This window comes from Bos grunniens, chromosome 13 (genome assembly GCF_055505025.1).
Source record: "Bos grunniens cultivar Pamir isolate PY7600 chromosome 13, Bosgru_T2T1.0, whole genome shotgun sequence".
NCBI classification, from domain to species: domain Eukaryota; kingdom Metazoa; phylum Chordata; class Mammalia; order Artiodactyla; family Bovidae; genus Bos; species Bos grunniens.
In genome coordinates this window covers 77,192,913-77,206,560 of record NC_141177.1, presented here as the reverse complement: position 1 = coordinate 77,206,560, position 13,648 = coordinate 77,192,913, and the positions used below count along the sequence as shown (strand labels likewise).

General features: G+C 39.5%; 1 protein-coding gene across 30 annotated transcripts in view; it reads right to left on the bottom strand.

Moving 5' to 3' along the window:
- TASP1 (taspase 1) overlaps positions 1-13,648 on the bottom strand; it is a 318,225-nt gene that overhangs the window by 200,841 nt on the left and 103,736 nt on the right. For 24 of the 30 annotated variants that reach the window (XR_015138791.1, XR_015138798.1, XR_015138800.1 and 21 more), the window contains one exon: positions 5,570-5,689. The exons of the other annotated variants lie outside the window; for them this stretch is intronic. Coding sequence is in view for 10 of the 24 variants with exons in the window: in XM_086331228.1 (XP_086187354.1) it covers positions 5,570-5,689 (120 nt within the window). In the remaining 14 variants the exon portion in view is untranslated. The remainder of the gene's footprint in view (positions 1-5,569; positions 5,690-13,648) is intronic. 30 annotated transcript variants of the gene reach the window in all.

Here is a 13,648-nt window from a genome sequence, read left to right as displayed (position 1 = left end):
ACTATCAAAACTATTTTCAGCTAAGGATTAATCTAAAATTTTCAGAAAAGAGAAAAAAAAAATTCTTAATCTTATCAACAGTAACTTCTTCCTTCCCAGAAAAAAATCTTCCCTCTGCTGTAGGCTTGTTGGGTGTGGCTCTTCTGGACCCTTGAAATAACCTCTCAAACTAGGTGTGTGTCAGTCAGATTACTTGGGGAGCTTAATAACCGTGGGTCCCTAGCTATATTCCTGATGGTCTGGAGGCTGTCCCGGGAATCAGCATTGTTAACCAGGCCTGGAATTCAGGTGGTCCCCCTGCCACCCTCCAGTAAACCCTGCTTCAGGCTTTAGTGCCTTTTTCCTCCTCCTTCAGGATAGAACAAGAGGAAATCCAACTGTTATGCACCAAAGGGCCCAGTATATGCTCACCACTGCTCTAGATTCTGGCAGATAGAAAGAGAGGCAACAAAAAGGCCTCTTCAAGCTAATCGCTCTGTGAGGTGGCAGAACAACTTTCTGTGTATGAAACCACCAGGAACACAAAACACGACTGTGTTTTTATAAAGTGTGTGATAATCATTCCCATTTCGTTTCCAGGTGTGCCACCCAGAATGTCTGGATTCCCCTCTTCAATATCTACTATGATTTCTCTGCCTTTGCAAGGGGAATCACAATTGCTGACTTTTCCATTCCTTAGTTAGAAGCAGAATTCAAAAAACCCTTAGATGGTTATTGCAGAGAAATACAAGGAGGCGTGGTCAAGAATGTTTATGATCACCTGTTTGATAAGAGCAAAATATTAGCGGTAAAGAAATGGCTAAATAAACATTGGCACAGCAACATGTGGAATTTACTGCAAAGGTTAGAAAAAAAAGAATTAGAAAAAAAAAAAAAAGATACTTAAGAACTATTACAGAAAAAAAACTCCAAAACACTGAGTTTTAAGAACCATTACAGAAAAACTCTGAAACATTCAGTGTTAAAAAAAAAATTCTACAACAATATATTCAGTATTCTCGGTGAACTGACGAAGGAAAAAGGTACTCCCACAAAAACAGCACTGCTATATTCTAGGAACTTATTTGGGAGGAGTGGAAGCTAAGACAGAGAATGGTAACCAGACAGATTTCAATTTTCTATGATGGTTTATTCCTTTTACAAGGACTTCAGAATTAATTTGTTCCAATATTCTGCATAGAACAGGGGTTTTCAGGAAACAGTCCAGGCAGTTCTGATACCAAGAACTTCACCACTTCATGTGGGAAAATATACCCATTTCGGACCCTTTTCATTGGTGGGCAGTTCTTCCTTCGATTGCTTTAAGGAATATCCACTTTCTTGTAACTTCCACCCACCAATCCTGGGTCTACTCTCGAGAAATACTTTAACCTCCCCCTAAGAGTTCTCCAAATTTGGCTTTTCTAATGCCCTGATTCCTCTTTTCTCTCTCAAAGAATCTGTGAAAAGTGAAAGTCTCTCAGTCATCTCTAACTCTATGCGACCCCATTGACTATATAGTTCATGGAATTCTCCAGGCCAGAATACTGGAGTGGGTAGCAGTTCCCGTCTCCAGGGGATCTTCCCAACCCAGGGATCAAACCCAGGTCTGCTGCATTGCAGGCGGATTCTTTACCAGGTGAGCCACCAGGGAATCTGTGAACTGTTCCCCAAGAGGTTGAGATGCACACGCCCACTCCACTTCCCTAATGACCCTCCTTGAGAAATGACCCTAAGTCCAGAATAAGGGAGATGAAATCTGACCATGTTCGTGTGATCCAGTTGTCACCCGTCGCTGTCACTGAGAAGACCTCTCTTAAAAGCAGAAACAAGAACTGAATGCAACACCCCTAATATGGCAGACAGTAGGAAATCTATTACTGCCTGTGAAAACACCATGCTTCTAAAATAAACAAGACAGCTGGGTGAGGGTGGCAACTGAAAGTCCTTCAGAAGTGATTCAGCTCATAGATTTCAGGAAAAACTGGCAAACCTGTGGGCTAAAGCCATTCAACCGGTCCTACCTAGGATGGGTGCTGGGTCAGCCAGGGCCTCAGAGAACACGCGGCCTCAGTGAAAGGGCCCAACCTTCCTTCACTGAAAACCCTGGATATCGGTCCCCTTTCCATTTCTCACAACTATCTTGACCTGGAGTTCTGCACCCAAAAAGTAGTAAGTAAGACCACAAGGACACTCCTTGGAAGCCCAGTGGAGGTCATGAAAAGAATGTTTATCTTACTCTTGGTCTCCTTTCTCAGCAAATTTCCTTTATGCTATCTCTCCTCAATTTCATGACCTAAAGTTGTCTTCCTTTTTCATTTTCTGAAACAGGCTGGGCTGAGATAGTGACAGGTAAGAAAAAAGAATCAGAGACTGTCCCTCTCCTATCCACTCTGTTAGATAAAACACAACAAACTTAAGCAGACCTTTAAAAACAAAAAGCTTCCTTCTTTTTAGTAGTAAAATGTTATCAAAGCTACTGTCGTGCAGTAAAAGTAGGTCATGCAAATGATGATAGTATAATTATCATTTACTCTTCTCTGGGTCTTTGTTTCCTTTTTTATAAAATAAGGATATAGTAACATGCACTTCACAGTGTTGTAGGATCACGGGAATTAACACTCTTGCTCCACACAGCCAGCAATTAATAAATAGCAACTGCCACGTTACTAGGAGGGACTGTGATAAGCGACTGAAATGCATGGTATCATTTAATCTTCTAGAACTTTCTGAGGTAGCTATTTATCCCCATTTTACAATTGTGGAAAATAGAACTTCAGGCGTTGAGTAACCTGTCCACGTGAGGGGACTGGTAAGTGGGGAGGTGAGGTTAGAATAAAGTTTACCAAAATCCCAAATCCACACTCAACCCCTAAACTCAACCGCCTGTTTTCATGTGGGTCAGGTAGGGTTTGGAGGACAGTAGAACATAATAATTCCTTTTTCATGTCACATTTGTAAATTCTAATTAGTATAAGCTTCGGAAGGAATGATGCTAAAGCTGAAACTCCAGTACTTTGGCCACCTCATGCGAAGAGTTGACTCATTGGAAAAGACTCTGATGCTGGGAGGGATTGGGGGCAGGAGGAGAAAGGGACGACAGAGGATGAGATGGTTGGATGGCATCACCGACTCGATGGACGTGAGTCTGAGTGAACTCCGGGAGTTGGTGATAGACAGGGAGGCCTGGCGTGCTGCGATTCATGGGGTCGTGAAGAGTCGGACACGACTGAGCAACTGAACTGAACTGAACTGAACTGAAGGAAGCAAATGAAGTTTTCTTTCAAATTGCCACTTTAGCATCTGAACTGTTATATCTATAGCAGGGTAAAATGTGTAATATGCTAAAATTTAATAGCTTTTTGTGCATTTAAAATGTATACAGGAATACCTAGTTTTAGCACATTTTTAAAAATATGAGTCTTTGCTTTTCAAAGACAGTTTGCTTATGTATTGTTTCATTCTATTCTGCTTGTTAAGAAGGACAGCCCTCTACCTCTCATATGATGCTTCCACGTTTCCAGGCTTGTTGCCTCTCTTCCATCTGAGCAATATAACCCGATTAAGCAACTGCTTTCCATGTAAGCAACTTTACCCTCTCCACACCATTTCCTGATTTTTCAGCCTTCACAAACTGTACATTCATAAACCAGTCACGTGGGGCAAATTAATATGTAAGCTTTTTTTTTAAACTGAGGTACAACTGACACATATTTTATTAGTTTCGGGTAAACAGACTAATAATTCAATATTTGCATAGAATGCAAAATGATCAGTTAACATCCGTTAACTTCTGTCAGCATACACAGTCGCAGAACTGTTTTTCTTGTGATGAGAACTTTTAAGATTTACTCTCTTAGCAGTTTTCAAATATGTACGTGTAAGCTTTACAGTATTTCTTTTTCCAAGACAACTCCATGTGCAGTGCGGCAGAATAGCTTCAAGATTGCTGGGTGTAATGTCCTGCTAACACAGTCCAGAACTATCCTTGGTTCTCTTGTTGCTATTTTGCTAACCAAAACAAACAAAAACCAGTGAAAAAGTCATGGGAATGGCAATGAGATGAAGGCGGCTTTGCTGGCTTTTCTCTCTCTTTCTCTACCAAGGCATCCAGATCTGATATGCCAAGCTTGGTTTTCCTATTCCAAACTTGACAAATACACAAGACTTTATTATGTGGAAAAATACCATGACCAGACAAAGACTTTTTATACTGAGTTCAAAGCGTTTACACATGTTGAGTAATCATGTTCCATAAATCCCCTTGCATGGCAGGCAAAGAGTAGCACAAAATTAATTATTCTTCCCTCCCCTTCCCACCATAGCACTATGAGTGGTTTGTCCGCCATAAAGGGCAGGTCACAGAATGTCACCAGGGGCTTTGCAAAGATGTCCTCCATGAATCAGATCACCCTGCTCTGAGCACTCACTACCCACCACGTCCAAAGCAACTGTGACGTGGACTCTTCTTCAAACACAAGATACAAAGCACAAAGGGCATGCCAAGCAGCGCTCCAGAGGCAACGTGAGATCCCGGTACTAAGCTCACACACGCCTCACGCAACTGTGACACTTTAACAAACTCTGTGCCGTGCTGCCTTGCTGTGCTGTGTACTCAGTCGTGTTCAACTCTTTGCAATGCCATGGTTTGCAGGCTGCCAGGCTCCTCTGTCCATGGCATTCTCCAGGCAAGAATACAGGAGTGGGTTGCCATTTTCTTCTCCAAGAGACCTTCCTGACCCAGGGATCAAACCTGCATCTCTTGCATCTCCTGCATTGGCAGGCAGGTTCTTTACCACTAGCGCCACTTGGGAAGCCAACAGACTCTGAGGGCATCCAATTTGTTTGTTCACTCAACAAATATTTGTTAAGCCAGTAAGTAATGTGCCAAGTTGGTATACACTCAGAAAGATTATTAGATCAAATGGATTGTTAAATTTCATTCTTAATTTAGTGCTAAAGGCTGGAGATGGGGAGTTGGGGGTGAAGAAGATGTACAAGTGAGCTCGCAAAAAGCCAGTTGCACATAAATTCAGCCTCCCTCATACCTCGATTTCGTGAGTAGTATCATGTGTTGGTGACTTGAAATACCAGTTAGTCTATAAAACCGCTGAAATGCTTAATCAGAGAAAGGATTAGAGTCAAAATGCTACTGTTCCTTGAATAGAGGAAATATAAAATGCAACTCTGAAACCATTTTCCCACCTGAAAAGCAAGCAGTCATACAGTCAGGTGCTCACTTCTACAGAGAATGACATTTACAAAGAATGAACATGGGACTCAGTGCATTTATTACATGTCTGATAAATACCCAGGCCAGTACCCAGCCTACTGAAAGTAGTCCAACACACGATTATGTCTGTTTGGTTATAAAGATCAGTAAGAACCCTAGTATTCTGAGGTGGGTTTTCATTTTAGAAAAGATCCTAAACAGGCAGTTGATGATTCATACTACCTAAGTGTTAAGAACAATACCATTTGTTTTTTCTAAAGACAAAAAAAAAATGTCTCTACTGGTTCAAAAACTTGTGAGCTAGCAAATTCTACGTTCAACTTGTGAGGCTAGTTTAAACACCTCAGTGTTCCTTACCTGCCCAACTCTCCCCGGATGTTTCAAGGCCAAGCCTCCACTAGAAACGGCGGCAGCCACATTCCCTTCGTGGTCCACAACCACAGCGCCCACTGTGTCCAAAGGGCCCGAGTCGTTCTCCTGTGGAGCAAAGGGCCAGAGCGTTCACTAAGCACGGTGCACAGCAGCGACACGACCGCACAACACTTCAAGGACAGTTATGACACAGCGAAAGCTGAGCTTATCCTTAGCTGGAGCATTTGGCAATTGCCTATCTATTGTCAAGCTGACGCTTAAATCCGGTTCAAGTCAAAACTTATTTTCCAGTGAAAGATCCTGAGCCAAGAGTGTCTGCTTGCTTTTCTCTAATAAGAAGCCTAACATGCCTTTCAAAGGGAGGAAGAAAACAACAGTATAAATTGTAATATATCACTGTATCACCTTAATCTCAAGAATTCAGTTCACGACTGAGAATCTGGAAAGGAAAAGATCTACGGTATAAGTGAACTAATAAATGTTCTTATTTGTATTTCTTTAATATTATGCAAAAATTTCTAAAAGTAATATATTCACCACAATAAATGGAGAGAGTGACGTTCAGTCTTGAACTAGACCATGCTACAGTTTTCTTTAAAATTTCTTCCTTGTGAGACACTTGATGGCAAACCCCCTTCTCTGCTATGTTAATAATATGGTTGCCACTCATATGGCAGAAAACTGCACGTTCCTGGGAGCCATCTTTGTGTTCCTGGGTCTTGTTCCAGGCCTCACATGCTTAACGCATTTCACACATATTGACCATGAGCAGCTGTCTCTTGCCTCAAAGATTTCTGGGTCACCTGTGCAAGGCCCACCAACTTTACACTGCTGGGTAAAAATCAGAAGTAAAGGGAGTGGGAAGGAAATTTCATGAAAAATTACCTTTTTAGTATACTAAAGGAGGGCTGTTATAGGTCTTTAGGTTCATTGTGGTCATGGTGGTATATATTTTTAAAGTCTAGGTCACTGGTGCCCTAGAACCTGAGAACCCCATCCTCACCCATACCCCCAAGTCTGTATCAGAGTCAGGGACAACCCCATGTTCAAAGAGACTTCTGTCCATGGACTCTACTTTTGAGAAACAAGGTCTGATACTATCCCATAGGTCATGATCAGCCAAATGTCTGCTCTACTCATTCTAAGGCAAATAATTTTACAGGCACAAATCTGCCGAAGGAGAGACTTAAACCACCTAAGACCAACATTATGTCAGCATAAAAGATTTAAGCTCCCTCTTGTTCCACTACCAATTGGCAGCATACCACCATGACCATACCACCATGACCATACCACCATGACCATACCACAAAGTATTTTAAAACATGATCTTAGCAATCTTACTGCTTCTTTTAGAAACAGACTACTCTCATACAAATAAAAAGGCACTGTAGAATAACCTTCCTCAAAAACAGCAACAACAAAGTCAGGAAAGGGTATTCTTTATTAGTCCTTTTTTATTAACTGTGACTGCTGATCCTACTCAAACATTCCATAAAACAGAATTTTACTGAGGGGACACATAACATATACACAACGATATGAATTATCTGTAAAAACAATTCTCTGCATTTCGATCAGGATATCGTGACTTTAACTTTCATCCCTTTGAACCTTACTGTACAAAGACATGGAAGGATTATACATAGATGGATTTACTATAACCTGTTTTTCAAAAATGAAAAAGCAAGCAAAAGATAGAGAATTCTGTTCCAAATTAAGCTAAATATTCCTAATGGCTAGCAACACCTGCAAAAATCAGAATTACTTCATAAAATATTCAAGAATTAGTTTATAGATTTCACATACTGAAATGGAAACTGAAAGATGATGAAGTAATATTTAAGCATTTTTATGAAGTGCAGGTAAATTGAATGAAAGACAAACAGTGGTATTTTGGCTATAATAATTTCACCGAGCTCGTGTATATAGAAAAGAAATCTTAGAAAGTTTAAAAAATATACAATGACTGTTATTATATAGAGCTACTATTATACTCTTACACTCCATAAATACTTACAAGTATATGCACCACATAGATACACACAGACCTAATGTCCTTGACTGAAATATGCTAGTTGCATTAATTTTTTGATAAAATTGTTATTAAAAAGCAATGGCATAAATTATAGTCCTTGTCAGATTAAACACATGCGTATAAAGTTGACATACGGATTCCATGTGTCATGGAAAAGACAAATAAAACTTTCTACAATTAACTAATGATCTAGTCATCTCTGTTGAACTTCATGTCAAAAGTTTTCATTTTTCTCACCCCAAATTGGAGATGGCTATTACATAGTTATTGTAAGAATTAAATAAAGTAACACATATAAACTAATAAATCCCGTAGAACAAAGTGTAGGTACTTTCCACATGAAAATTAAGTCTCTAACCTGCACTAACTCTGAAACCTGCCAAGAGACATCATCTATCAGTTAGGTATCTCATTAATGTGGTCTTTCTTCTGTATATGCATGAGTGAGTGCATGCTAAGCCGCTTCAGTCACGTCCGACTCTGTGTGACCCTATGGAACACAGCCTACCAAGCTCCCCTGTCCATGGGGTTCTCGGACAGAATCCCATGAATACTGGAGTGAGTGGCCATTTCCTCCTCCAGGGCTTCTTCTGTACAGAATTACTCAAGTATCAAATAGATAAAATACAAGAATAATATCTCGAGTGTAAAAGCACATCCTGAACCTGATGTATGGTGAGATTATCCTAATATAATAATAAATACAGAAATACATTTTATTTTTAAGATATCAAGTCTTCCCAAGACTTGTTAGGCTGCTGAGTAGCATTATAATTGGCCTGAGCTTCCACTTGAGAAACACAGCTGACTTAACACCTTCCATGACAGCACAGTAAGTGCAACAGAAAGCTTCCCCACCTTCAAGCATCCTGAAGATGCCATGATAGATCTGGGTCCGGGAAACCTAGACCGGGCTCCACATTTGGCTCCTAAAGCCAGTCCCCTGCAGTAGTGGGGCCTCTGAGGGCTCAGAGTGTATCAGCTGTGTGTATAAAAGAAGGAGAACTTAGCCAGAATTATCTGCTTTCATGTGTCTGGCTTGGCTGAAACCAAGGAAAATTTGGATATAAGAATACCCAATGACTTTTCTCTTCTCTCTTCAGAAAATCCCGCTTCTGATGTCCAATACTAAAAACGATGTTTCTGTAAAGCTATAGTCAAGATGTCTATTTTTAAATAATCCTTTATTCTTTGCTTAATAAATATACATTAAAATCTTTGCAGCACTACACAGATTAGTGCCAAACATATCTACAACAGAGAAAAAAGTTTATTTTGTAAAAATCTTTGCTATTAATTCCCTAAATCATTCACCAAAAGGAAACAGAAACATTTTCAGCTCAAAACAAAAATAAAGTGTGTTAACCATGCTTTTAAGGGGCTTCAATATATCTGAATTACAGCTTTAACTATAAATTCATATCATAACAAAGTTCCAGAGGATTACCTAAAAATTCCGGTCTCTCAAAAGTAGCAAAGGACAATGTTTTCCAACTGGCAGAACTCCTATACAGAGCTCTGGGGCTGCAACATTAAAGGTGGAAAATGCATTGGGTTTAATCTCAGTGTTTTGTTTTGTTTTTTAATAATATTACACATAACATACTATGGGATTGTTTTCTTCAAAGTGGAACCATTTGGGGGCCTCAGTGTACATGTTGAATGAGCATGTGTAAGTGATGGTAGGGATCAGATGAACGTACTCATGACTTAGATTATTATACAACTGAACTACAATGGAAGCATTGTTGTTGCTGCTGTTGTTGTTTAGTCGCTAAGTTGTGTCTAACTCTTTGTGAACACCATGGACTGTAGCCCACCAGGTCTTCTGTCCATGGGCTCTCCCAGGCAAGAACAGTGGAGGGAGTTGCCATTTCCTTCTCCAGGGGATCTTCCTGACCCAGGGATCAAACCCACATCTCCAGCATTGGCAGCAGGTGGGTTCTTTACCACGGAGCCATCTGGGAAGCCACAACGGATGCTTTACAAAGCTTTAAAACATTTTCATTCTTATTCATATGTTGTTTAATTCATAGTATTTAATTTGAACTCATAATGAACGACTGGTTAAGAATAGCAACCTAAGATATACTGGAGTTGAAATCAAAATTGAGGAATTTAAGAAAGATGATAATTCTGATAAGTCCTTTAAAATAATATTAACTAGATTATTAAATTGCGTTCATTTGATCAAAATACTGATAGAATACATCTCAATGACTTAAAATCAGTTTAAAAATATAATGATGAATATATCTAATTTGGCTTCTTGTGTTTCTGGAATAAATATTAATCACAATTTTAAAATTCTAATTCAAAAAAATTTAACTCTAAGTTAAATATACACACCTAGCTATGACTCAGCAACTATACCCCTAAGTATTCACCCCAAACTGAAAAACTGAAACTGTTAGTTGCTCAGTCGTGTCCGACTCTGTGTGACCCCGTGAGCTGTAGCCTGCCAGGCTCCTCCATCCATGGGATTTCCCAGGCAAGAACACTGGAGTGGGCTGCTGTTTCCTTCTCCAGGGGATCTTCCTGACCCAGGGACCAAACCCAGGTCTCCTGTACTGCAGGCAGATTCTTTACCAACTGTGCTACAAGGGAAGCCTATTTACCCCAAGAGAAAACAAAATATATACGACAAAAGACTTGTCAAAAATGTTTATAACACCTTAGTCAAACTGCAATAGTCGAAACCCGGAAATAATCCAAATGTCTATCAAGAGGGGAATGGGTACCCAAGACGTGATCCTGGCAACAGTGGAAGACTGTGCAGGAATAAAAAAGGACCAGTGACATGTGCAACAATACGGGCCATTTTTTAGATGTATGTTGAGTAGAGGATGCTGGCCACCACACAGTACATAACGTATGACCCCATTTATCTGAAGTTTTATTTAGAACAGGTAAAACTACGGGGAAAAAGAATCAGAAAAATAGTTGTCTTGGGAGGGAGGTGTGGACTCTGAAGGGATATGAAGAAACTTTCTAGCATAGTAGCAATGTCAGATCTTGTTACATGGATGAATAAACATATCAAAATTCATCAAATTATACACTTAAGATTATGTGTGTTTCACTGTTTTACCTTAATCAAATCAACAGCTGATGTATCTATTTTTGAGTATACAACACAGGATTTGAAATGTCAGATCATGATCAAATCTTTCAACTTTTTCCTAATAGCACAACACATCTATATTTATATAACATTTAATACACATCTGATTGCAATTATAAAGGGGGGGTGGTGATGGAAAATAATAAAGAGATGGTAAAATGAATGAAAATCTAATGTACTCTCAACTGGAAAGAATAGAGAAGTAAAAATATCTAAAGAGAAAATGGCTCAAATTTCCCCACAATGGATGAAAAATAAGAATCTACATCTCCAGGAATCCAGAGAAGGAAAGGAGCAAGAGAGAAAGGAAAGCTTACGACAGTGGAGTGACAGCAGAATTTCCAACAGTCCAGTGGGAGCCAGAAGGCAGTGGTATATTTTCACAGAAAAATAACTATAAACCTAGAACCTAACAAAATTACCTTTTAGGAACAAAAATAAAACAAATACATTTATAAATCAATAAAATGTGTTCACCACCAAGAGACCTACACTTAATGAAGTCCTAAAGGATCATTGTAGTTAACACTGCAAACTGACCTCCTTCTGATACTCCCTACCACCTACTCATGAGCATCCCTAATATTCTTTTCTCAGCTCTACTTTATCTTTTTTCCATAACATGTATCTTCTAAAATATAAAGTTTATTTTCATAATATTTAAACTGCCAAACTCCTCCAAAAGACTAGAAGCTCCACAAAGGCAGTAATCTTTGTATGTGTTACTCACTAGCATAAGCGAAGCACCCAGAAAAGGACTTGACACCTCTTAAGTACTCAAAATATATTTGCTGAATGGATGAGCAAATAAACAAATGAATAATATACTTTTAAGAAAAAGGAAAATAACTGCTGTGATCTAAATGTGCCCTTCCAAAGTTTCACCTACTGCAATCCTAACCCCCACAGTGATGGTAATGGAGGTAGGGCATCAAAAAATGAATAGGTCATGAAGGCAGAGCCTGCATGAATGAGATATGCCATTGTAGAAGAAGCCCAAGAAGTTTCCATGCCACTTCTGGCATGTAAGGCTATAGCAAAAAGATGGCCATCTAGGAAGGAGGTCCTCATCAGATATCACATCTGCCTATGCCTTGATGTTGGACTTCCCAGCCTCCAGAACTGTGATAAATACATTCCTATTGTTTGTAAGCCATCCGGTCTCTTGTATTTTGTTGTTATAGCAGTCTGAAAGGACTAAGACAATAATCCAAGAAGGAAAAGGACACTCGGGAATGAAACAAGGAATGAGCAAGCAAATACAATGGCAAACATGCATGTAAATCAAAATTAATATTGTCTTCAAAAATAATAAGAGTGTATTATTGGGCTTCCTTGGTGGCTCAATGGTAAAGAATCTGCCCGTCAATGCAGGAGACCTGGGTTTAATCCCTGGTCCGGGAAGACCTTTCATTCCAAGGAGCAACCAAGTCCACGTGCCACAACTACTGAGCCTGCATTCTAGAGCCTGGGAGCTGCAGCTCCCGAAACCTGCAGCCAGGGGAGGAACTGCAACAGGAAGCCTGCATGCCACGGCTAAAGAGCAGCCCCACTCTCCACAGCTAGAGAGAAGCTTGAGTGGCAGTGAAGACCCAGCACAGCCAAAACAGGAAGCACAATTATTAAAAAAAAAAGAGCGTATTATTAGACGATCAAGATGGGGTTTTAAAACCTGGCTATGTTATCACAAATACACCTGAAAAAGCTGAGAGCAAAAGGACAAGGGAAAGAAGAGAGACACCCAGTGGGACCAACCCAAACACGGAACTAATTAACATCAAGAACACCAGTTTTAAGACAAAAAGTTAATAGGACTAAAGGATGTCTACATGGTAAATACTGGAAGTTTAGATAAGCCAGGGCGATATAGTAATTCTAAATCTGTATGTACCTAAAATGAAAAATAGCCTCAAATGTACATAAAGCAAAAACAGAGGAACATAACGAGATAGTTTAACACATTTTTCTTAACCATGAATAAGGAAAATGACTTAAAGCAAACAAACAAACAAAAATTCAGTAAGAAATAAAAAATCTGGGGACTTCCCTGGTAGAACAGTGGATAGGAGTCCACTGGCCAACGCACGAGTTCAATACCTGGTCCAGGAAGATTCCACACACCACGGAACTAAGTCAATCTGACACTGCTTCTGAGACCCCACTCTAGCGACTGCAAGCCGCAACTCCTGAGCTCACGCTCTAGAGCCCAGGCTCTGCAACAAGAGGAACCATTGCAATGAGGGGCCCATGCACCATGAGGCAGAATAGCCCCTGCTCGTGGCAACTAGAGAAAGCCCACGTGCAGCCGCGAAGACACAGCACAGCCATAAATAAATAAATACAATTTTCAAAAAAGAAAAGGTCTGAATAGCACATTAAAAGGCATTCACGGAATTTTGCTCCAATTAGAGAGAAAGCATTGTTTTCAAACACAAATAAGTATTTTTAAACATTGACCACACATTAATCCATAAACTAAATCACAGCAAATTTCAAGAAACAATATCAAACAGAAAACACTCTCTGACTACAATGCAATTAAGTTAGGAATCAATAAAGGTAAATAAAAATTTTTTAAAAAGAAAAAAGCACTGCTAAATAACTTACGGATCAAATAAATCTAAACAAAAATACAAAATAACCAGTAATAATTAAAAATACTACATTTCAGAGAATTCCCTGGAAGTCCAGGGGTTAGGACTCTGTACTTTCACTGCCAAGAGCGCAGGTTCAATCCCTGGTCAGGGAACTAAGATCTCTCACAAGCTACATGACCAAAAAGAAATAGACATATAAAACACTGCATTTTAAAACTTGTGAGAGATGAAATAAAAGTGGTACTCAGAGGGAAATTAATACCCAAAGTATTGATATTACAAAAGAAACAAAATAGTAAGCTAAG